Raw genomic sequence first — 21,478 nt, forward strand, 5'->3', positions numbered from 1 at the left:
CATCTCTCTCCAACAAAGCCCCTCTCCTGCTGCTGCCTTCACCCCCCGCAGCCCCTTTACCCACAGCGGAGGCCGAGCAGGAGCAAGGCTGTGCCAAGGCAGGGCAGCCGCCGCTCAGCTCTCCCTCTCCAAAAGGAGGGCCAGATCCCTACATAATGTTGCTCTGCTTACCCTGGCAGGGGAGAAAGGAGCAAGAGCCGTCCCTGCCCCATGACACGGGGTCCTGCCAGGCTCTCCCTTGGGAGGGGGCTTCCCGACAGGCTGCGGCACATCCCTGCCCGGAGCAGGATAACCAGGGATGACACAACTCCAGCGGGATAAAATTCCACGTGTTTCATTTATTCGAGGTGCTACGTCACCTCCTAGGCACTGAGCTACAGGGCACCTCTGTGCTACATGAGACATCAACTGGGTCTACGACGACACAGCACTCACTGCTACACACATGGCACGGACACGCCGCGGCACGGATGGGGCCAGACGGGGCAGCATGGCCAGTGATAGTCCTGCCGCCGCCTCTCCCTCCGCACCACCGCCCGCAGCCCTCCCACCAGGCAGGATTTAGCCCCAGGCTCCGCTGCCGCAGCGGTGCAGGAGCCGGGAGGGGTTTCTGAAGCCGGGCGAGAAACCACAGCTGCTCCGGCACCTGCATCACGGGACGGCGGCTCCCCGGAGCCAGGTCACCCACGCACGGGCGCGTGCACACCCTGTCCCCGTCTTCAGGCACTTGGTGCTTGGTCCCCAGGGCCCTGCTCAGGACACCTCGCGCAGGCACAGAGCCTCGACGGCGCCGCTGGGGCCCTGGGCCACCCCGCCGATGACGAAGAGCAGGCTGGGCGCTGGGCAGCTGGAGCAGGAGCAGCGGCCGGTGGGCATGGGCGGCAGCGGCTCCCACTTCTTCCGCAAGAGGCTGAACCCTTCCACCGAGTCCAGCGGGCAGGACTGGTTCCCTGCGGGAGAAGGGATGGCATCAACCCCCCTGCAGCCCTCCACGCACCCCAGGCTCTGCCTTTCCCCCTTCACATGCCTTCGACACCCCCCAGACGGAGCCCCCAGTGGTGGCTGGTCCCCGAGCTCTGGGCTGTGGGGGCTCTTTGATCCCAGAGGCAATTAGCAGGGGCACAAGAGGATTAGTGACGTTCCCACGGGGAGGGCTGCCGGCACCGATGGTGCACCGCTGGCTCTGCCCCCGCGCTGGCACCCTGCAGCCAACGCTGGGGGATAAGGGAGGGCAGCTCCAGCCATGGCAGGGCTCAGAAGCACCGCCATGCCGTAGGGATCCAGCCAGCACCGCTTGCCTGCCCCATCACCTCCTCCTGCCCTGCGGCAGGAGGTCCAGCTCGCCCCGGGTGAGCTCGGTGGGGTCTGGCAGCCCTCACTGCAGGGCTGGGGGAGCTGCGGCCGGCGCTGGGCTCCCCAGGCTGGGCTCCCCGGGCAGCCCTCCCCGCTGCTGAGTGACAGCACTAACCTTTCCCCAGCTCTCTCAGGAGAGGGATGTGGTGCTGCAGCCCTGCGCAGCGGGGCTGAGCTGGCGTGGGCTGTGCGAGCCTGGCACGCTGCACGTGAGCTGGGGATAGCCTGGCTGGGGGGTGAAAGGGGCAAGTGGCTCAGTGGGGGCAGCCTGTGGGGCAGGGCAGTAGGGTCCCCCCAGCACTTGGGGGGCAGAGGAGGGACACGGCTGCAGATGGTGTTGCAGTACCCCCATAGTTTTGCAGAGCCGACCTCCCTGCAGCCGCGCAGGTCACTCATGCGCCACAAAGGATGGGGACAGGAACACAGCCACGTGCCACCCCCCAGCCTTACCAAGGCCGCCAATGGCCACCACTCTTCCTCCCAGGCAGCCGGCCACGAAGTCAGCTCTCTTCTCTCTCATGCGGACAGCGCGGCTCGGCTTGCTCCACACACCTGGGGGCGAGAGGGTGTGAGCATCGCCCGCAGGGCTCCTCTCCACACATGGAGGCCAGGACACCCCTGGGCTAACGGCTCCCCGAGGCCAGGGAGCACAGGGCAGGACTCGCCACAGGTGCAAGGGGTTGATGCTCAGAGCTTGGATGAACCGTGTCCCTCTGGCACAGACACCAACGCCAAGACCCAGGGAGACATCCTGGACCTGCAGGGAATGCTCCCACCCCATCCAGGGACACGGAGCTCACCCTGCACGGGGTCAAACATCTCCACAGTGTTGACGAAGTGGGGACGGGAGTAGAAGTTGTGGGGCCCCGGCTGCTGCAGCCCCCCCAGGCTGAAGATGACACCGTCAGCCATGGCGCAGGCGGCGAAGGCGCGGCGGCTGGGCACGCTGGGGTAGCGCGTCCAGCTCCTTGTCTCCAGGTCGAAGGCCTCGAAGGCAGTGACGGGCAGCTTGCCCTGCCGGCCCCCTGCACATAGAGCAGACGCTGTGGCTGCCGGTGCCCCGAGCCAGCACCATCGGTGGGCTTAGCAAGCAGGATGGGGCTGGCCGGCTGCAGTGCCGGGGCAGGAGGGCAACACGGAGCCACCCTGGGGTGCACCAGGTCACCCCCCAGCCCGGGGAGGCAGCGGAGGGAGAGGGCAGGGGTGCGGGGGGATGCTCGGCTCGCCTCAGTGGCACCTACCCAGGATGAAGATCTTGTTGCCCTGCAGGAAGGCAGAGGCCCCGTAGCAGGGGGTGGGCATGGAGGGCAGGGGCTGCCAGTAGTCCTTCGCTGGCTCGTAGACGCGGACCAGTGCCTGGGGAGAGGTGTCTGCACCCATTCCCCCCAGCGCGTACACAGCCCCGTCTGCAAAAGAGACGGCAGTGAGCTTGGGGATCATGGGCAGCATCGTGGGGCTCGGAGCCCCCTCGTGCCCTCCAGGGCAGGCAGCACAGGCGCTGCTGAGCCCCACAGCCAGCCGCTGCTCCGGGGTGGCCAGGGAACGGTGATTATGGCCAGGCCTGAGCCCAGCAGTGCCCTGACCCCACTGGGACCCCCTCGCCCCGCTCTCCACCCCATCCATCAGGCACGGAGTGGAGCACAAGGCCATCGGCTCTGATTATTCTCAGCAATACCATCTCCCTGGAGACACCATGGCAACACAGCCATGCTGCCAAATCCTGCTCCCGCTCCCGGCATGGCCGGCACCCTGCCTGCTCCCACCGCTGCCCTGCCAGCCCCTCTGCCCTGCCCACCCCGCTGCAGCCCGGGGCCATGCCACAGTGTCCCCAGTCAGGGAGCAGACACAGGCACCACGTATGGGGACCAACCCCGGCTCCCGGTGTGAGGGCTGCCGGGCTGTGCCAAGGCTCGGAGGCTGCTCAGCAAAGTTTGGGCAGGAGTCACAACATGTTCGACGTACAGCATGCTGAGCCGCGCTGGAGCAGGGTGCTCGGCCGCCCCGGCACAGCTCCCAGCCAGGGCAGCTGGGGAAGGCTCCCATGCCTGGAGGGGTTCTGCATCACCCAGCCCCAGGCTGAAACAGGGCTGCTGGGGCAGGAGCATGACCCTGCCGTTAAGTGGCAAGTTCAGCTGCTGGGTAAAAGCCTCCTGCTGCATCCCATGCAGCAGTGGGATTTAAATCCCACCTGAGCATCCCCAAGCCCTGCATCCCCGCTTCTCCAGACGGTAGAGGTACCCGCAGCCAAGCCCCAGCCCCAGCCCTCACCTCTCTGCACGGCTGAGATGCCCATGGAGGGCTGAGCCAGCGCCGCCTTCTTCTCCCACTTGCCTTCATCCACATGGTAAACCTCGACAGAGGCGAGGGGACTCTGTGCCGCATCCACGCCGCCCACCACCAGGATCTGCTTGCCCAGGGCAAGGGCGGCGGCACCGGCCCGTGGCGTGGGCAGTGGTGGGAGCACGGTCCAGCGCTGGGCCGGGAGGTCGAGCACCTCGGCAGCACCCAGGGCTCTCCCGCCACCTCCGCAGCCGCCCAGAACGAAGAGCTGCCCGTCGCGGTGCGCGGCGCTGCAGTACACGCGCCGCGTGGGCATGGCGGGGAAGGCGGCCCACGCGAAGGCGCCCGCGCCCGCCGCCATGGGCCGGCTCAGCCGCCCCGGGGGTCCCCGGGCCCCGGCCCTGCCGTGCCACCCATCCGGCCTGGCTCGGTGCTGGCCCGGCGCTGCCCACCGCCTCCTGCGGGGAGAGCACCCCAGTCAGTGCCCGGGCACCCACCACTCCCCCTGGCCCCAGCGAGCCAACTCCCCTCGGCGGCGCGGCAGCCCCCCGCTCCCCAGGGCTCCTCGTCCGCACCCACCGGGGCTCCCGCACCATGGGCTCCCGGTGCACAGCCCGCACCCACCGGGGCTCCCGCACCATGGGTTCCCGGTGCACAGCCCGCACCCACCAGGGCTCCCACTCCCCGGGGTTCCCGGACCCCGGGCTCCCGGTACACAGCTCGCACCCGCTGGGGCTCCCACTCCCCAAGGTTCCCGGACCCCGGGCTCCCGGTGCACAGCCCGCACCCACCGGGGCTCCCACTGCCCCGGGCTCTCTGCCCGCACCCGCCCGGGCTCCCGGTGCACAGCCCGTACCCCGCCGAGGCTCTCGCTCCCCGGGGCTCCCGGTGCACAGCCCGGACCCCCCGAGGCTCCTGCTCCCGGCACACCGCCCACACCCCCGGGGCTCCCCGGGCTCCCGCTGCACCGCCCGCACCCCCCGGCCCACCGGTCCCGGGCTCCCCGCCGCCGGGAGCGGGGCAGGGCCGGCGGCCGCGCTCACCCCTCCGCCCGCTCCGCCGCTCTCCCCGCTGCTCCGTGCCGCCGCCCGCGCCGGGCCCGCCCGCTGCCGGTGGGGGCGGCGCCGCGCCCGCCCCGGCCCCCCCGCTCCCCCCTGCCCGGCCCTCCCGGGGCCCTCGGGGCTGCCGGTCCCCCGTGCCCCTGCCCCCTTCACCCCGCCGGGAAGGAGCCGCTGCAGGACGAGGGGCCGGAGAGACCCCCCGGCTCTGTGCTCCCCAGCCACATGCTGCCGGTGCCGGAGCTGCCCCCACACCGGGCTCATGGAGCCCCGGTGGCACCGGCTGCACAGGCCTGAGAAGCCACGGTCCCGCTGTGGAGAGGACACCCAGCCCGGGGCTGCCGGGGACACAGCACGACCATGCCGGGGTCTCTCAGCAGCATCAGGAAGGTGCCCGCGGGTCCCAAACCCACTACTGTCACCTTCATCCCCAAACCCACCACTGTCACCTTCATCCCCAAACCCACCACTGTCACCTTCATCCCCAAACCCACTACTGTCACCTTCATCCCCAAACCCACCACTGTCACCTTCATCCCCACTTGGCCAAGCCCCGCAAAGGAACACGCTGGGAAAGGCACTTTCCACCTGCCAGCACAGGCAGGGCCAAGGGCAGGCAGGAAACTCACACCAGAAACAAGCTAGGAAGGTTTGCTTTAAAAACAGGCAGAAGGGACGCGGCATCGCTAACTCTGCCGGGGAGAGCACCGCGGCACAGACGGCACCCAGGCGTGCCGTCGGTAACACTGCGCTGACCCCGGCACCTGCTCCGCACCAGCCGCCCGTGTGGGAACACTGCGTGGCTGCCAGCATCGCCCCTGCCCCACCAGCCAGGCTCCCCATGGCGCGGCTGAGGAAAGGAAAGCCGTTTCCTCCACGGTTCCCGTCACACGTGCTCCCAGGACGTTGGTGCTCGGGCATGGAGGCTCTTGGTAGGACCGAGCGGCCACGTCATGCATCAGTGAGGGGACAGCTCGAAGCAGGAGCCCAGCTTGGGGGTTCGCTGGCACGCAGCAGGAAGCAGGGGGTGTCCCAGTCCAGAGCCCCTCGGTCCTGTGAGGTGGCGTCACTGTCCGTCCCACCGCCGGCTCGGGGTGTCCCTCTCCGTGCAGGCCAGGTAGCGGTCGTAGTTCTCCTCGCACCGCCTCACACAGCGCAGGAAATAGTCCTCGTCGGCGATAGCCTCCAGCAGGTCGGTCTGCACCAGGCAAACATTGTACAGCTCCACGGTGGGAGCGCGCCTGGGGCTGCTGCTGCCCCGCTCCGAAAACACCTGCAGGGAACGAGCAGCGCGCAGAAGCACTTGCACCCTCCGCGGGCAGCAGTGCCAGGGCCGTGCCCGGCCCCAGCACAGAGCCTGGCAGCAGCACTCGTGCCCTGCGCTGTGCCCTGCCCTCCTCCTCGGCCAGCTGCCTCCACGCTGGCTGCGGGTCGGTGGCAGAGGGCAGGGGCTCCCATCTCCGCTCCAGTGGTAGCAGATGAAGTTTCTCCAGATTTCCCATCCCTCCCACGAGGCCCCTTTGGCTTTGAACCAGCTCGTCACACATGTGGTTGGGCCTCCCCTAAGGAACAGGCCGCACCACGCAGCTGGAAGAAAATGGCTCTGTGGTGTGGCCGACCCCAGGAAAACCTCTGCCAACAGCTCTTCCTTCAGCTGCCACAGCCCGTTGCACAGGAGGGAACAAGGGCTTCACTTTCTAATCTCAACCATGGCTCTGCCTAAGCCCACGTGGCAATTTGTTTCCCTCCCAGCACTGCTCTGTCACTGTCACTGACACCAGGACAGCCCTGCAGAGCCGGTGACACAAGAGGAGGGGAAGCTGGCGCCCAACCTGCCGATCCTGGCTGCAGGACAGCAGAGTCCCAGCAGCGGGGATGAGCCCTGTGGGAGGGATGCCCGGCTGCTGCCCAGACCCCAGCGAGGTCTGCCACCACCATAACCTCATCCCACCTGTCTGATCCGGTGTGGGGAGAGCCCCGGGACAAGCCGAACAGCCTGACTGACCAGCCGTGCCAGCTACAGATGGCGAAAGAAGGAACTCCTTGATCAGGGAAACAGCCTGAGGCTGACAAGCAGCGAGCAGAGCCACACAGGCCACGCTCCGGCTGCCGCAGACACGCCGGCAGCAGCTGCTGTGCACAGGGGCCTCGGGCTCTCAGCAGAGCCGTCCGCATTAATTCACCTGAACCTGGCACGGCACAGTCCCAAGCCTATTCCCGACAGGTCTGCTCCGGGCAGTGACGACTCCTGCCACCAGCTACGAGCTGAGCGCTTGTATGGCAGGGAACAGCCAACGAGCATCCCATCCCTCGCCACTCCCCGGCTGCCCAGCAAACATCGTGGACCATTCACCGGCTGCCACAGGTTTCCCCCCCGGCACTGTCTCCTCCCGGATGGAAACAGGCAGGCGTCCAGGCTTGCCTGTGGAGCTGTGGCTCTTGTTTGAGCATCGACAGTTGTCCAACTGCCAGGCACATTTCTGTCTGCATAAATGTTCCCTTCTCCAAGCGCCCTCCACCACAAACACTGCCCTTCCAACACGGTGCCACAGATATGCCGCAGCCACATGCCGAGGCTGGCTGGCTTGCTGCCGGTGCCACCGGGAGCGGGGCTGACTCACTCCGGTGGAGCAGAGGCGCTCGGCAGCGAGCACAGGCAGTCAGCACCCGCTGACGGTTGATCTCACCCTCCCTGCGGGCAGCCCCACGCATCGCTGCCATCGACACTGGTGGCGTGGGGTGCAGTGACACCACGACTACGCCTTGATCCCCCTTTGCAGGCTCACGCTCATGGAAAGGGGACAAAATATGCCTGACCCTCACCGGGGACAGCCCCAGGGGCCTTCAGCTGCCTACCTGGGGATGAACGATGGTGTCCGCATCGTCCAGCCGGATGTTGTCGTCGATGAAGATGTGGTGAACGCCAGGATCGTAGGGGTCGATCCACAGAGGCTTCCCACCCTGGGAAGAGAACTGATTTATGGCCCACCTGAAAGAGCAAGCGGGACAAGGAACAGTCAGGGGAGGGAGAGCACGACAGCTCTCGGGTAAAGGCAGGCGAGGCTGCACTGCGGGCTCAGGGCAACCCTGTGAGCTGGGGAAGTGGGACAGAGACCGTCCTGTCCCTCTGCCTGCTGCTGCCGCTCAGGAAAGAGAAGCATTTTGCAGCAAGGTGACAAACCAGGGGGTGTTTGGAGAAAAGCAGGAGGTACACCAGGGGACGGAGACAGGAGGAAAGATGCAAGAGCCCCCTCAGGCTGCCCATGGGCAAAATGGGGAGCATGTAAGGAACAAAGACCTCAAAACTAGGAGCTATTTCAGACTGGGAGAAGTTCAGAGAACCATGGGAGAGGAGAAAATGCCCAATCTGCTTCCTCAGTGCCCTGCTTCTCACCAGTCAAAGTGGTCTTGGAAGCCTCCAATTCCTTCAAAGGAGCTGAAGTAGTCGTAAAGCTTTCTTCCACCTTCACGGGTGGCCAGCCGCTCTGCTCCCTTTGTCAGCACCACCTCTCGCTTGCTGCAGCGTATCTGGCCAGGGGTGAGGTCCACAGGGAGCTGCAGGAGCACAGAGAGCAGGAGAGGAAACGTTTCCAAAGCAGACAGGTTGTTTCATGCATTGGCAGAGACAACAAGCAATGGGGTGGAGACTCCCCACCACCATGTGGGAAGACGGAGCTGGGGAGAAGACAAGAGGAGGCGTGGAAACCCCCAACCAAAAATCATCCCCTCCCCTGGGATGGAAAGGAATGACCTCCCAGCTGCACACTGCCACCGCCACCCTTTCAATCTCTGCTCCCTGTCAACACTCTGAGGAACAACTGAAGCGGCTTCTGCAGCTCGTTCCCAGCGTTCCTGCCAGGGGGTGAGCATGGCTGCCATCGGCACTGCTGCAGCGTCCCCCCTCCGGGAGAAGGGATGCTCTGTCCAAGCCGGGATATCCTGAGAGGAGACCTTTCCCACGCAGGATCTGCACGCACACGTGCTCTCCCCTGGCTAAGAGCTTCTTCGCCAGAAGCTGGCTGTGCTTCCTCTCCGCAAAAGCCGGAGCTTTTAAAAGCGGGATATCTCGAGAGCAGCCTGGCGTGGGGAGCTCCGTGCGGGCCATCCGGCTGCCCCTCTCCAGCGCCCCGGGGTGCCACTCACCGCCACATCCCGCAGGGTGGGGAACTGGGGGTGCTGCCCGGCCAGGGCGCAGCGGACGGCCCGCAGGGCGCGGGGCAGGTCGGTGCCGAAGGTCCTGAAGACGACGGCGAAGGCCCTCCCCTCCCGATGCAGGGTGTCCAGGAGGTGGAAGAAGGCGGGCAGGATCAGGTGGTAGCGCTTGCTGGGGTCCCCCGGTACCGAGAGGACGTCGTGCGGCCGGCCCGGCCACTCCAGCAGTTGCAGGTGACGGGCGTGGAGGTCGCCGAAGCACCGGCCCGGGCCCGCCGCGGTGAAGGCGGGGTCCCGGCCGTGGCGGCTGTAGTAGCTGAGGGCGCCGGGGCAGGGGGGGCGCAGGGAGGGGCGATCGCTCGCCCACTGCCACTCGCCTGCAAGAGAGGAGGGTGCTCAGCTGCCCCCGCCGCCGCCCGCCCGGCCCCCGCAGGCCCCGGCCCCGGCGCTCACCGGCGGCCCCGACGCGGCCCCAGGTGACGGTGCTGAGGAAGGCGTTGAGCGCCGCGCTCGGGCCCTGCCCCGACACCGCGTCCGCCGCCACCACCGTGTTGTTCAGGTCCACGTGCAGCACCAGCCGCCGCCGCCGCTGCCGCCGCCCGGCCCCGCCGCTCATCGCCCCGGAACCGGCCCCGCCACCGGAACCGGCCCCGGCCGCGCCGCCGTTACCTGGAGACGGCGCCGCTTCCGCCCGCGCCGCTTCCGGCGGGCGGCGCCCTCTGCCGGCCCGGGCCTGCGCCGCGGGGCACCGCCCGCCGCCGGCGGCCGCCGTTGCCATAGACACGGCGAACGCGGCGGGGGCGGGGGCGTGGCCGGGGCGCCGCGGGAGGGGGGCGTGGCCGCTCCTCTCCATGGGGTGGGCGCGGCCCCGGTCCGCGGCCAGGGGGACGGGAAGCGGAAGCGGGCGGGGCTTCCGGCGCTCCGCGGGCGGCCATGTTGGAGCGGCGGTCGCGGCGCGACGGCGGGTGCGGGTCTGGCGGCGGCCGGTAGGTTGGGGCCGGCGGTGCCCGGGCCCCGCGCTCCCGGGCGAGGGCGCTGCCGAGCCGCCCGGCGGGGCGGCCTCCGGGCGCTGGAAGGCGGAGCCGCGGCGCTGAGGGCCCCGCCCCGGCCCCCGCCCCCCTCCCGGGCCCCGGAGCCGGCGCGGGCCGAGCAGGGGGGCCGCACCCGCTGTCTGCACCAATCACCTCCCCGCAGGGTGGGCACCGGCCCCGGGCGGCTCTCCCTGCCCCGGGGCCCCTCCGGCCGGCAGGCCGAGGGCGCTCGGACAGGGCTCCTGCCGGCCCCTCTTTACCGGGCCGGGCCGAGCCTGAGGAGGGGTGTGCGAGGGACGGGCGCTCGGGAAGGGGCGTCTCCTCCACCGAAGGGTGGGCCAGGAGGAGAGGTTGAGCCGGGGGGCTGCCCGCCCCGGGGGCCCCCACCGAACCCGCCTTGGGTCTCCACGCCAGCCTCCGTCTCCCCAGGCTGCCCCTGCCCTGCATCTTGGCCCTGCCAGCAGCCAGCTTCCCCTCCGGTGCACCCGGAGAAGCACTGCAGAGCCCGTTCCTCGAGCTCCACTCCCGGACAGCCGGGCCTGGCATCGCTGGAGCGTTGCGTGAGGGTCCTGCCAGTGCTGTGCTTGCCCCCATGCCAGGACTGCTGTGGGCCTGTGGCCCCACAGCCCTGTAGCTGGGGCATGTCTCCTGGTAGTGTGTCAAGTGAACGAACTTGCTGTTGGGAGGACAGACTGGGGATGTGCCTGCTTGTGGCCGGCTTTCGCTCCTTCTGCAACTTGCACTGCACAAACCAGGACCAGGCGGATGGATGTTGAGATGTTCTGTCCCCGATGAGATGTCACAGCTTCTCCGTTCAACATCAGAATATCCCTTAAGGTGTCCCGGCTCTTCCCGGGCTTGCTGCAGCCTGAAGATGATGCATTTTGCAGCCTGTTGAGAGCACGTTCTTAGTTGTGCTTCTCCATTGGCTTCTTCCCCCTCTACCAGCTCGGGATTAAGCTTTACAGCTTCACTGGCTTTGCTGCGCCTGCTACCGCTTGTTCATTTTGGAGGTGGCAAATCTCACTGCTGGCCGTTGACGCCAGCCGCTGCTCTGTCGGAGCACTTCCCTGCCTGCCTCCCCTCCTCCGTGGGAGATCCCCCGCCTGTCACAGAGCAACTGCATTATCCTCTTCCAAATCCCTCTTCTGCCGTGACGTCTGCAGAACACTTGACTGAGATTAGTCTGTCATGCGGAGGCTCTTACCCCCCCCGCTGACCTATGCTTTCCCTTCCGCAGCTGCTTTTGGCTCTGGCTCTTCCCTGCTTGTGCAGCCGGTGGCAGCACGGGGCGCCGGTCTGGGGCTGGCACTCCTGGGCTCAGGTGAAACCAGAGTTCTGGGAGGAACGACAGACACGGAGTAGTTCCTTGCTCTGTCTGCTCAGGCACTAACTTTTCCATCACAGCTTTCTTGCCTGCACACTGCCCTCTCCAATAGTGTCTCCAACACCACCTGTATTTCCCTGGAAAGGATTTTTCACTGAATCCTCCTTATTATTTTGAGAGGTATCAACAAAGCTGAAGATTTTATAACTTCTCGGTGCAGCATCCAGCTGCGGAGCTGGCCAGGTCGTCAGCTCAGTGTGAGAGGATCAGAGTTCTCCCAGGTGCATCACAAAGTCCTGCCTGCACTGCTCTTCGGTGCCTGTATTTTTTATTTAAAGCAATAATTAGTGCTTTTGTCGTGGGCAGACAGCTGTGTAGTGATCCGAGCATGATCTGAGTGTTGTCCCTCTGGCCGTTGTACACTTGGCCCAGGTGACTTGTGTTTCCTTCGTGCCGCCCTGCTTGAGTTTCCTGCTTCCTCCTCACTTGGCAGCGAGTGCCCTTGGATCAACACCAGTTTGCTGTGACGGTAACTTGCAGACCGTTGTTCAAACAAAGGAACAGCAAGGAGCGGTGTTGCCTTGCCACAGCGTTCGGCACCAGTGGAGCACAACCGAAATAGCCGCCGGCTCTGCTGGCAGGTCTTTGGGAGGATGATGCCACTTTGGCAGGGATTCAGAATCAATTTCTGAGCAGAATCAATTAGGCAGCTGGAAAATCGAACGTGACGCTGGGACAGATTTGAGGTGCTCAGGCTGCTTAGTGTTGAGATGGCTCGATTGTGCGCAGGGAGAGGGGTCAGTGAAAGGCTGCTTTACCAAGGGAAAAGGAGGTCTGGTTACCTGAAGCCTGGGGCGTGTCAAACTCAACTCAAACTGGAAACGAGCTGCAGGTTTCACTGAGAAATTGGAACCCTTTGTCTTGGGATAGGTCAGTTGGGATTGCCTGAAATCTTTGTTTAGGTTTGAGGATATTTCTGAGAGATGTTTGTTTTACTTCAGAGATAAATCAGTGATGGGATTTTCTTGATGATGCTTCTAACTTGGGTTATGCCCAGAATCTGACCCAGCGTTTGTGAGTAGCCACACCTGGGCTTAATGGTTGCAGGTCCTCACTTAAAAATGCAAGATGATTTCAGTTGCTGTAATCTAACTATCTTCTCTCTCCTTTTGAGGTGTCAGGGGTTGTTTTTCCAGTAATTTGGACCTTTTTGAAGTGTGCGCTTGCCTAATGCCATGAATATTGCAGTGAACAATGTGGAAGAAAAAGCTGTCCATTCCTGGTCAAGAATTGCCTCTGCAGGACAGAAGGTGCTGGAGGAAGCCCTCCGAGTCTTCAACCCGATGTCCAAGGACCTTTCGGACACAGAGACCCAGCTGGTGGCCTTCATTCAGGGTCTGAAGGAGGAGGGCTACCAGCCCACAATTCTGAGGAGTAAGGATGTGTATGGGTACAGCTCGTGCACGGCAGACACACCTAGCCAGACAAAAGAGGGCACCCCGCACAACTGCCCCAACGCCACCACCGAGTCCACTAAGAGCCCATCTCGAAACACCGCAGCCGTGCCAAAGGTGGCTGCTTCGCCCACCGGTGTTCCGGTGAACTCTTCGAAAGTCTCCGCTCAGCCCATCTATAAAGGGGATTCCACAAATCTCCTCTTGAGCTCCTGGAAGCAGACAAGATCCAGCACGTCCAAGGCTGCAGCAGTGGGCTTCCCTGCAAGCATGTATCCTGACGTGTATCCAGCTATGAGACTGTCGGTGGTTCTGGAAGCTCTGGTGCCGCTGAAAACTACCGCGGCCTGTTTGGAGTCCAAGTACACACAAGGACGTCTTGGGATCTCACCCTCAGACCTTAAACTCCTCAAGGCATCACGTCCGCCGAGGCAGTTTTCTTCAGGCAAGACCACTAAAATAACAGAAGGTAAGAGAAACAAGCGTTTGGTAAAGAAAGCACCGGATTCTGCCGCCCTCGCTTTAAATCTTCTGAAGGGACCAAAGGGTGGAGTACTGCAGGAGAGCAACGCGTGCAAAGCCTCGGGAGTCCTCAACGGGAGAGTCACAGGCAGCTCGTCCCAGGGCTGCACTGCAGTGCCGCAGTCCAGGACCTTGAAAATCAACGATAAGGAACCTCTGGTGGGAAAAACAGAGTGGAAGGACAGCAGCACTTACCAGGAGCGCGTTGGGCAGAAGAGGAAAAGACCTGTGGAGGCAAGAGAAGCGCCGCAGAGGAAGAAAGCAAATACCATTCCTGTCCGAAATAAATCTCGACGGCCTCGGAGCACTTTGAACCTGCTGAAATTCCGGGCCATCAAGGTGGGCAACTCTTCTTCTGACGATGAAGTGAGGAGGAGAGCACAAAAGATTCTTAGAGTCAACCTGTCCCCCGTGATCCGAATTCAGCCCTTGTCCCACTCTCAGAGTGTTCCCTGAATTTATTCACTTGGTCACTTTTTTTTTGTAAGTAAGTAAATATGAGCCTGGCACCAGAGTGTGGAGAAGTTTAAGAGCAACTCTGGATCTCTGGTGCCCGGTGACGGTATGTCGACTAACCTGCGGACGGAGCAGCTGGCTCTGGCGCTGTTTCTGGCTGTCTACCACTGCTGCAGAACTGACTGCAGAAAAACAAAACCCCGTTTGGGAACGTGGGCCAGTGACTCTGGCCCGCAGCGAGCTGAGCAGGTTGGAGGGCTCGCTTCCCCCAGGTGCTCTTCTGAACGTGGCAGGCTGCAGGGGGAGAACACAGGACTTCCTCATGACGTTGATGCACTGTGATATTGCTCTTTTTCAAGCTGTACATTTACTGGTTTTATTTTGATCGAATTTTATAACTTTATTATCTATATATCTATATATCCATATATGTGCATACGGCCCAGGAGCTGTGGGACGACGCACTTCCTCCATCCCTCTGGGATTGGATTCGATAGCTTTTGTTCCCCCTTCCCTTCAGCCGGTCTTTTGTTCAAAGGTGCCAGGATTTCTTTGTGATTCAGTGTTGTGACAGTCTCTTCTGGGCCTTCTTGAGCAGCTCAGAGGCAGGCAGAGTTCTAGCCACTTCTTTGTCTCCAGAAATGCCAAGCAATTTGGAGAACGACCAGCTGATAGATGACTATGGTTTTAATCATGTTTTCGGTATTACCTCTGCGTAAGAGTGGGGGAGTGTTACGGGGTTGTTGCCTGCAAATCTGCCTGACCTCTCTAGGTGCCTCCTCTGTTTGTTGGTAGCAGAAGCTCTGAGCTCATGGTAGGGGTTTGCCTCCAAAGAGCGATTCCTCCTCAGCACCCGGTGTTGCTCCTCTCTCCTGTACCCCAGGTGCAAACGTAGAACATGTACTGTGACTGTTAGAGCCGAAGGGCTGGAGCTGTTAATAAGAATTGCATAAAGTGTCCTGCCCACCACGGAACAGTTGCTGGATGTTTCAGGAGCAGGTTCTAGGTGCTGGTAGAGAAGACACAGGCTGTGTCTGAATGTATTAGATCCATCTTGCTGGTCCCAGAGCTCAGTGGGATATTTGAGCCTGAATTAAAGCAGAGAAGTGGAAAGGTTGAGGGTATATGCCAGCAGTTAAACATAGAGAGTTTCTCTGTCAGTTTGTCGGGGTGAAGCAGTAGGAGGGGAGACCAGCACCGTGTTGTGATGAGTGACAGCTTTGCTGTGTCCTCTGGGATGTTGCGAGAAGGTGTGTGGCAGGTGTGAAAGCTCCCGGCGCGCAGGCTGTGCCCGTCCCCAGGAGGCACTGCAGAACTGCGGATGGGCTGCGTTAGCCTTTGGGCGCCGGGGCACGCTGCGAGACGTGGAGGCAGCCTGCCTGCCTGGGTCTGCTCTCCGCAGGAAAGGATCCGCAAGCTCTGGGAGAAACATGCGTTGGAGCGGTCGGTGCTGCAGCTGTCACCGGGGAGGGATGGCCTCTGTGAGACCATCTGCGTTGGGATACTGCAAAAGCAGAACCTGGTGGCTCGGGGAGAGGGTGCAGCATCACGCCAGGCAGGGGCCCAGCTCTGTACGCTGCTGTACCTTCAGATCTCTGCGGCAGCGGGCCGGTAATCCACTCATTCTCTCACCAGCTCAAAATATCAGTTGTCTGACCTAGTAATCTCTGTGGACATTAGCTGAAGGGATGAGCTCCCCTGTGAAGCCCCAGCTCCTTACGTTTCAGCCCCTCCCTAGCACCTGGCTGGATTTCAGCACTTTGTAAAAGGGGTCAACATCTGATCCCCGGCTCAGAGAGGAAAACCGCGGCACGGAGAGGAGAGAGGAGGTCCATGAGGGAGTGAAGCTGGGCATCCCGAGGCAGAGCCGGGGTTCTCCCTCCTCGCCCAGGTAGAGCAGGGTGGAAGTTCTCCCTTGGGGGGTGATGGCAGGCTCTGAATCACACGCTCGGGTTCTGCATGGTTTTACTGTGCGCATCTGAGCTGCTGTCAGGGATCATAACTTGCAGTGTTTGAGACTGACCTGTGAATGCCGCTGGTTGGCTGCAGAGGAGGAGGAAATATTTTCTACTTTTGTGTTTTAAAATGCCCTGGCAGAGACTTCCCTGCCCTGACATGATGCTGGATGAACAGGGACCCTCCATCACTGTTAACCAGCCAAAAATTGCTTTGTCCCTTTTGTTCCCATCCTTCGGACCTTTCTCATTCCCACGCTCTCAAATGCCAGGTCTTGAAGTCTTGCGCTGGAGTTTCTCTTTTTGGCTCTTTCCCGAGGAGGGCTCTGAACTCCTGCCTGCGGTATCGCTGTCTGACAGGCTGCTCGGCGGCTTCCCCTGTTCCCAGCCCCATATAAGGGCACCAAGAGCTGTCTCTGGAGCGGCGCAGACATCCCAGATGAGCGCCTGGCCGCCGGTGGGAAAAACAACCGTGCATCAACAAGGCTGAATTCGGGTCGAGGTTGCTTTTCCTCCAGCCTGAGCAGGAAGCTGGGCACCTGAGGCCAGCTTACCGGGCCACATCCCTCCTCCTCGCTGTGTTTCTTCCTCCAGCTGTGCTGCTTCCTGCCCCCCCACTCTCCTCCGTCACCTCTTGTTTTTCACAGCTTGGGCCTTTGCCTGTCAAGGACTTGGCTTGTGCTGTGGCTTAACGCATCCAGCAGAACACGCTGCCTTAGTGCTGCCATGCCTTTCCAGGCACTGAGCTGAGTTCTGCAAATGCTTGGTGGTGACAGCTCGCCCGCTTGTCCTTCCCAGGCCACCAGCAAGAGGTCGTCTGCTCTGCAGGCAGAGGCAAGCGTTAGAAACGCTTCTGTGTCACTGAGGCTCCTGCCAGGGCAGGGAGCACCCTATACCTCTGTGCTCAGGGATGTGCCTGTCACAGCCCAGTCTCTGTCAGCTCTTCTGCACATCTCTAACAGACCGCAGGGCCCCCGAGCAGCTGGGCAGTGCTGGAGCCCGGTTCTCTGCCCTCCTGGTGTCTCCTCTTCCCCCTCGCAGGTGATTTGGGAACTCGGCCGGAAGGATTGCAGCTTGTTATTCACGGAGGGGCTTTACAGCCCCTGGTGCCAATGTCGGCAAGTGCTGCCTGTCGGCTCTTCCCAGGGAAGCTGGTGCTGGCAGACGGGGTGCCTGCAGCCTGCTGGTGGTGGGCTCTGCCGTCCTTCATCTCGTGGCCAGGTGCAGGTGCTCCTGGTGCCCCAGGCCTTCGACACTGATGTGCTGGAGGCTGCAGAAGGGACTGTGCTCTGGACGCTGCTGTCTGATGTTTGAGGAAGATGAAGGGTCTGATCGAACCAGACCTGACTAAGACCTGGTCTAACCAGAGATCTCCCTCCAGAGGTCCCTTCCACCCCATGTTATTCTTTGACAGCAGAGTAACACTCGCCTCCCAGGGACCTGCACCACAGTAACTGGCAGGGCACCTAGAAATGCTTTGCCTGGAGTGCTGTGGTCTCTGCCGAGCGGGCTATATGCAGGTTGTTCAGACCTGTTTCTGTATTAGTCACTTTGAATTCATCCAAGTGCCTAACCTGGCCTGTGCTCTTCCTGGGCACCGTGACAGCCGAGAGCTTTGGAGGCTCTCTTAGGAATGCTTTTACCGCATGGATTTGTGCCACTGTCACTTCGGGAAATGATTCAGCCAGCGGTCAAAGGGCTGTTCTGACTGAGTTTGTGGAAATCATTTCTCCTTTTATTCAGCTGCCAAGAAGCGAGAGTTTACGCTTCGCCTCCACCAGACAAGGTCCTTCAGCTTCCTGCATGTTTCAGATGTCCCTCAGCGAGGTCCGTGGGGAGAGCAGCGTGTCCGGCAGGCAGCTGAAGGGGAAGCTGACATCAGATACCAGTTGAAATCACGTTGTTGATTGGTAGAAATGTTTTGAAGCTCATGTCCACTGTGATCAGATTTCACCTTCTGTCACTACTTTCAGTTGGAGAAGTTTTTCCTTGGCCTCTTCCCTGCAAGCCATGTAGCGTGGAGCTGCCACGTCCAAACTGTTTGCGTCCCCCCCAGAGCCAGCTGCCATAGCGATCCGTGTACAGAATTTCTTAAGCACTTTTCTGCAAAATTGGAAGGGATTATTTTGTTACTCCAGTTTTGTAGCCCGCTAGTGGTATTTCAGTTCAAGGAGGAGGTGTGCTCTGTGGAGTGTTGTGAGCGCTCGTGTAGCTGGATGCTTCTCAGACCAGGGCATCACCCGCCCAGCCTGCAGCAGTCCCGCTCACGGGGCCGGGGGGCGGTGGGCTGAGACCCCTCGTTGCCCGGTGTTTCCTTGCACAGAGTTCAGCCAGTGGCCGGCTAAGAGCATCGCGGGGGAGTTGGGAGCAGAACAGCCTGGGTGGGTGATGCTGCGCACTGGGCGCCGTGGCCCTGCTCCGCAGCTGCCCCCCTTTCTGCCACCCTGTCCTCCGGTCCCCCCTTGTACACCAGCAATGCTTCTCCATGGGTGGAGCTGGTGGAAGTGCCCCGGCTCCAGCTGTGGCAGGAGGGGCTGGAGGGGATTTAGGTTTGAGGCTTGAGGGCAGAATTTGGGCCCTTTCAGCTGTGACTTGTGCTGTGTTCGTGGCCAGACCTTGCCAGCGTGCTGGGGGGTGCAGCCACTCCAGCTGCTCTCCCCTTGAGTCCAAGTTCCCTGCCCTGTCTGGGAGCTGGGCCTTTGGCCATGGCACAAGGGACGCCTGGGGACGGAGAGCAGGTTTGTCTCAGCTGCAGCTGGACAGTGTGACGTGAGCTGGGCAGCTTGCCGGGCGGGGGGGCAGATTTAGGTGGGAGGATCCTTGTTTTGGCCGTGGTTGGCAGGATTGGTGCCTAGCTGTGTGGGGCACCTCAAGCAGGTTGGTTGGTTTGTGTGGAAGGGACAGTTTCTGTTTCAGACTTCAAAATGGCACTGGCCTGTTTGCTGCTGTGGTCAGATGGGGATGGCTCTCTGGGAGCTGAAGTGGGCTGAGGAGAGGAGAGCTGTTCTGGGGCACCTCGCACCTTCTTGACGGTGCTGCAGCCCTCGGCTTTGCAAGCTGGGTAGGCTGGCACCATCTGTGGAGAGGGGCAGCAGGGCAGGTTGCTCCCAGGCCCTTGCATTTGTGGCTCTGTGCTAGAGAGCACCATGCTCGGGTTTCCCTCTCCTTGCAGCCCACTCCGGCCTGGAGCTGTGTGCTGTTAGGAAGGTGCCACGTGCCTCGCTGGCTGGTGGAGCAGAGACCTAGTCCCAGAAGGCAGGAGAGGCAGCCCCGAGTGTCGAGTGAATGCTGTCTGTAGATGTGACTGTGCTCATGCTCTCAGCTTGGCCAGCTGCTGCCTCCAAAGCCGTGGTGCTGAGGCCAGACCCTGCAGTTTGCTTAGGAAGAGCGAGGAGGTCTGGTGAAAAAGCGAGAAGCTGAGATTAGGGGGAACCAAAGCCACCAGCAGTGCCTGGCTGTCCAGTTTCTGCTTCTGCTGCAGGAGGAGATCTGCAAACAGAGGAGCCAGGTCTGTGGAGTATCCTACCAGCAGCACTGCCTCCGCTCTGTCCCTGCTTGGCTGAGGGGGCCTGTCCTGCCCGCTCCAGCAGCACTCCCCAGGCACTGGTGCTGCAGGCTCTGGGGCACGGCCGAGGGGTGCCCTTTTGGAGCAGGTGCCCCTCCTAACCCTTGGTTTCCATCCTTCATCGGTGGCACAGTCTGGCCCTGCCCTGGTGGCTGCGGGGAAGGTAAGCCGCTCCCCAGCTTGCAGAGCTGCCCCTGTGAGTGCTGACAAGTACCCTCTGGATGCCCTCACAGAGCGGGTACTGATTCCTCCGGTGAGCATCCGAAATACCTTCCCCTGCGGGGACAATTAGGCTTTGCCCTGGGGAGTCCCTTAAAGGCTTTATTATCATCTGGGACTCTCACCGTGTTGTCTTAATTAGCCCGTTCCCTTCCTGTTGCTACAGGCAGCCCCTGTGAGAGTCTGGTGATTCCCACAGGCGCAGTCAGGCACATGGTGCTGTTTGAAAAGAGAAGGTGCTGCCCCCAGAAATACCCCCCTCCTGCCCGGCTCCGCCACGCTGCCCAGGCCTGGGACGGGGCGAACCGAGCGTCAGCGTTCGTGGCGAGGAAGGTGCGATGTGTGTCGCCGGCCCCTCCTCCCAGTTCCCGGTGCAGCCCTCCTGAGGAGCAGCATTCCCCAAGCAGAGGCACCGCAGCGGGGGCTCTGGGTGGGCACTGCCCGGCCCCTCGCACTCGTCTCTGCCAACCATCATCTCTAAGAGAGCCGTCTCCACGCTGCAGCGTGACCGGTGCTGCCAACTCAGCCTCGGGCATCCCCCAGTGTTCAGGGGTCCTGAGCAACGGCCGGGGAGCAGCGACTGCACCCCGCAGGAGGGCGAGCCACAAACTTTTGTACGGTGAATTTACAATGACTGACCATCTTGTTCTTGAGTGAACTTTTTACTGTTTCATTTGTGTAGAATGTTTCCGAAGCTCTATTAATATTTAATGTTTAATATGAGGCTGGGCTGCTCCACACTCAGTGTTGTATATTTTGGAATGCCATTGTTTAGTGAAAAGACAGTGTTAGTATTATTCCGCTCTTCGGAGGGAACGGGACAAAAACCAGACTGTCTTTTTTTTCATAAATGAAGTGAACTTTTTGGTATGAAGTCCTAGCAGGTGTCCAGCCCTTCATTAAATGGTGTTCAGAACCGCTCGGCGTGTCCAGCTTTTCTTTGAGCCCTGCCAGACTGCTCCTCCCAGCCCCGGGTGAGCTCTGCGGAATGGCGTCTTCTGTGTGCCTGGGGCACGCTCAGCTGGAGACCACCACCACCTCTTCCTCTGCAGTCCCCCCAGTGAGGTTTGGGGTTACCCAAGCCCCATTAAAGAACACCTCACTCGGGATGGGAAATGCTCCAGTTGAGTGCCACTGGTGCTGAACTGGTGTAAACTGGCGTAAATCCGCATTCCAGGTTAGTTCCTAGAAACAGGCCGGGTCAGCGCCGTGCTGGCAGGTGCTCTGCCGGCTCCTGCCTGCCTGCCCACCCTCCGGCTTCTCTCGGGATCTGCCTGTTCTGCAGACGGGACCCTGTGGCCGGCTAATTCAACAGAAACGCCCTTGTTCACTTGCACAGAATCCAGACCCGGTTTGTGCCACGGGGCCGTCGGTGCACTGACCCGGCACTAACGATGGTGGGACCGTGGCCTCGGGCAGACACCAGCTCCGGTGCTGGAGCTTGTTCCTCGGGAAGGGAAGTGGTTAAGTGGTTCTCCTCGCTGAGGATGTTCAGGGAAGCATTGGCCACCCGCTGAGTGCACTGAAGTCCGTCCAAGCGGGGCTGGCCAGGCATGAGAGGCTGCCCCAGGAGCTCGGGGGGCTCTGCCGAGGCTTGGGGGGCCCCTTCGCTGTGTCCCCCCAAAGCAGTGAGTGCTGACGGTTCCCACTGCTGCCCCTCTGAGCTGGTCTGTCTGCTCAAGGCAGCGAGAGCGCTCTGATCGCTGCTGAAAGGTGCTGGTGGAGCCGAGGCCACGGGTGCCTGCGGGAGCAGGGGGTGCTCGGCAGCTTTGAAACACCGGTGACGGTGACGGGGGCTGCGGCAGAGCTGCTGGCAGATCTCCAGACAGCGGAGCTGCCCCCAGCTGTGTCATCTGCCCGGGCAGACATGGGCCACCCCCACGCTTTGGGCTGTGGGGCGGCTGAGGGGATGGCAGCTCAGGGTGGGAAGTCGGAGCAGCCTTAGGGGAGCCAGGAGGAGCCTGGACGTGGGCTGGGGACACCTCACTTGTCCCTCAGATCCCGCTGAGGATCCCTCTCTCCCTCCCGCTGTTACCTTGCTTTCCAAGGCCAGAGATCCTGTTACAGTCGCCTTTATCAGGCCACTTTGGATCTTCTCGGAGCAGA

The 21,478-nt window shown here is 62.1% G+C and overlaps 3 protein-coding genes across 4 annotated transcripts; 1 reads left to right on the plus strand and 2 right to left on the minus strand.

The window, feature by feature from the left end:
• Positions 1–318: 318 nt before the first annotated feature.
• On the minus strand, positions 319–3,994 carry KLHDC8B (kelch domain containing 8B). Its single transcript, XM_068409228.1, has 5 exons — positions 3,622–3,994; positions 2,595–2,759; positions 2,154–2,378; positions 1,804–1,905; positions 319–950 (listed from the first exon to the last, which is right to left on the minus strand). Exons 1-5 carry the CDS (start codon positions 3,992–3,994, stop codon positions 754–756), a joined length of 1,062 nt encoding a protein of 353 aa, XP_068265329.1. The 3' UTR covers positions 319–753.
• Positions 3,995–5,346: 1,352 nt separating this feature from the next.
• Positions 5,347–9,459, minus strand: LOC137668181 (uncharacterized). The gene is made up of 5 exons (XM_068409501.1): positions 9,297–9,459; positions 8,835–9,220; positions 8,086–8,246; positions 7,548–7,680; positions 5,347–5,964 (listed from the first exon to the last, which is right to left on the minus strand). Exons 1-5 carry the CDS (start codon positions 9,457–9,459, stop codon positions 5,758–5,760), a joined length of 1,050 nt encoding a protein of 349 aa, XP_068265602.1. The 3' UTR covers positions 5,347–5,757.
• A 290-nt stretch (positions 9,460–9,749) lies between these two features.
• On the plus strand, positions 9,750–20,283 carry CCDC71 (coiled-coil domain containing 71). Of its 2 annotated transcripts, none has more exons than XM_068409446.1 (2): positions 9,750–9,829; positions 12,376–20,283. In XM_068409446.1, the coding sequence occupies exon 2, from the start codon at positions 12,437–12,439 to the stop codon at positions 13,631–13,633; it is 1,197 nt and encodes a 398-aa protein (XP_068265547.1). In that variant the 5' UTR covers positions 9,750–9,829; positions 12,376–12,436; the 3' UTR covers positions 13,634–20,283. The 2 variants fall into 2 exon arrangements, with proteins under 2 accessions (XP_068265547.1, XP_068265548.1); XM_068409447.1 differs by having other exon boundaries at positions 9,770–9,829; positions 12,383–20,283.
• The last annotated feature ends 1,195 nt before the right edge of the window (positions 20,284–21,478 follow it).

Source organism: Nyctibius grandis, chromosome 10 (genome assembly GCF_013368605.1).
Source record: "Nyctibius grandis isolate bNycGra1 chromosome 10, bNycGra1.pri, whole genome shotgun sequence".
Lineage (NCBI taxonomy): Eukaryota > Metazoa > Chordata > Aves > Nyctibiiformes > Nyctibiidae > Nyctibius > Nyctibius grandis.

Excerpts from the sequence above, each read along its gene's own strand:
- KLHDC8B (XM_068409228.1), bottom strand. The coding sequence starts at position 3,994 with ATGGCGGCGGGCGCGGGCGCCTTCGCGTGGGCCGCCTTCCCCGCCATG. Across the intron at positions 1,906-2,153 it reads GATGTTTGACCCCGTGCAGG|GTGTGTGGAGCAAGCCGAGC; the intron begins GTGAGCTCCGTG and ends TCTCGCCCCCAG. Across the intron at positions 951-1,803 it reads GGTGGCCATTGGCGGCCTTG|GGAACCAGTCCTGCCCGCTG; the intron begins GTAAGGCTGGGG and ends CTTCTCCCGCAG.
- LOC137668181 (XM_068409501.1), bottom strand. The coding sequence starts at position 9,459 with ATGAGCGGCGGGGCCGGGCGGCGGCAGCGGCGGCGGCGGCTGGTGCTG. Across the intron at positions 9,221-9,296 it reads GGGCCGCGTCGGGGCCGCCG|GCGAGTGGCAGTGGGCGAGC; the intron begins GTGAGCGCCGGG and ends CCTCTCTTGCAG. Across the intron at positions 5,965-7,547 it reads ACACCATCGTTCATCCCCAG|GTGTTTTCGGAGCGGGGCAG; the intron begins GTAGGCAGCTGA and ends CGTTCCCTGCAG.
- CCDC71 (XM_068409446.1), top strand. The coding sequence starts at position 12,437 with ATGAATATTGCAGTGAACAATGTGGAAGAAAAAGCTGTCCATTCCTGG.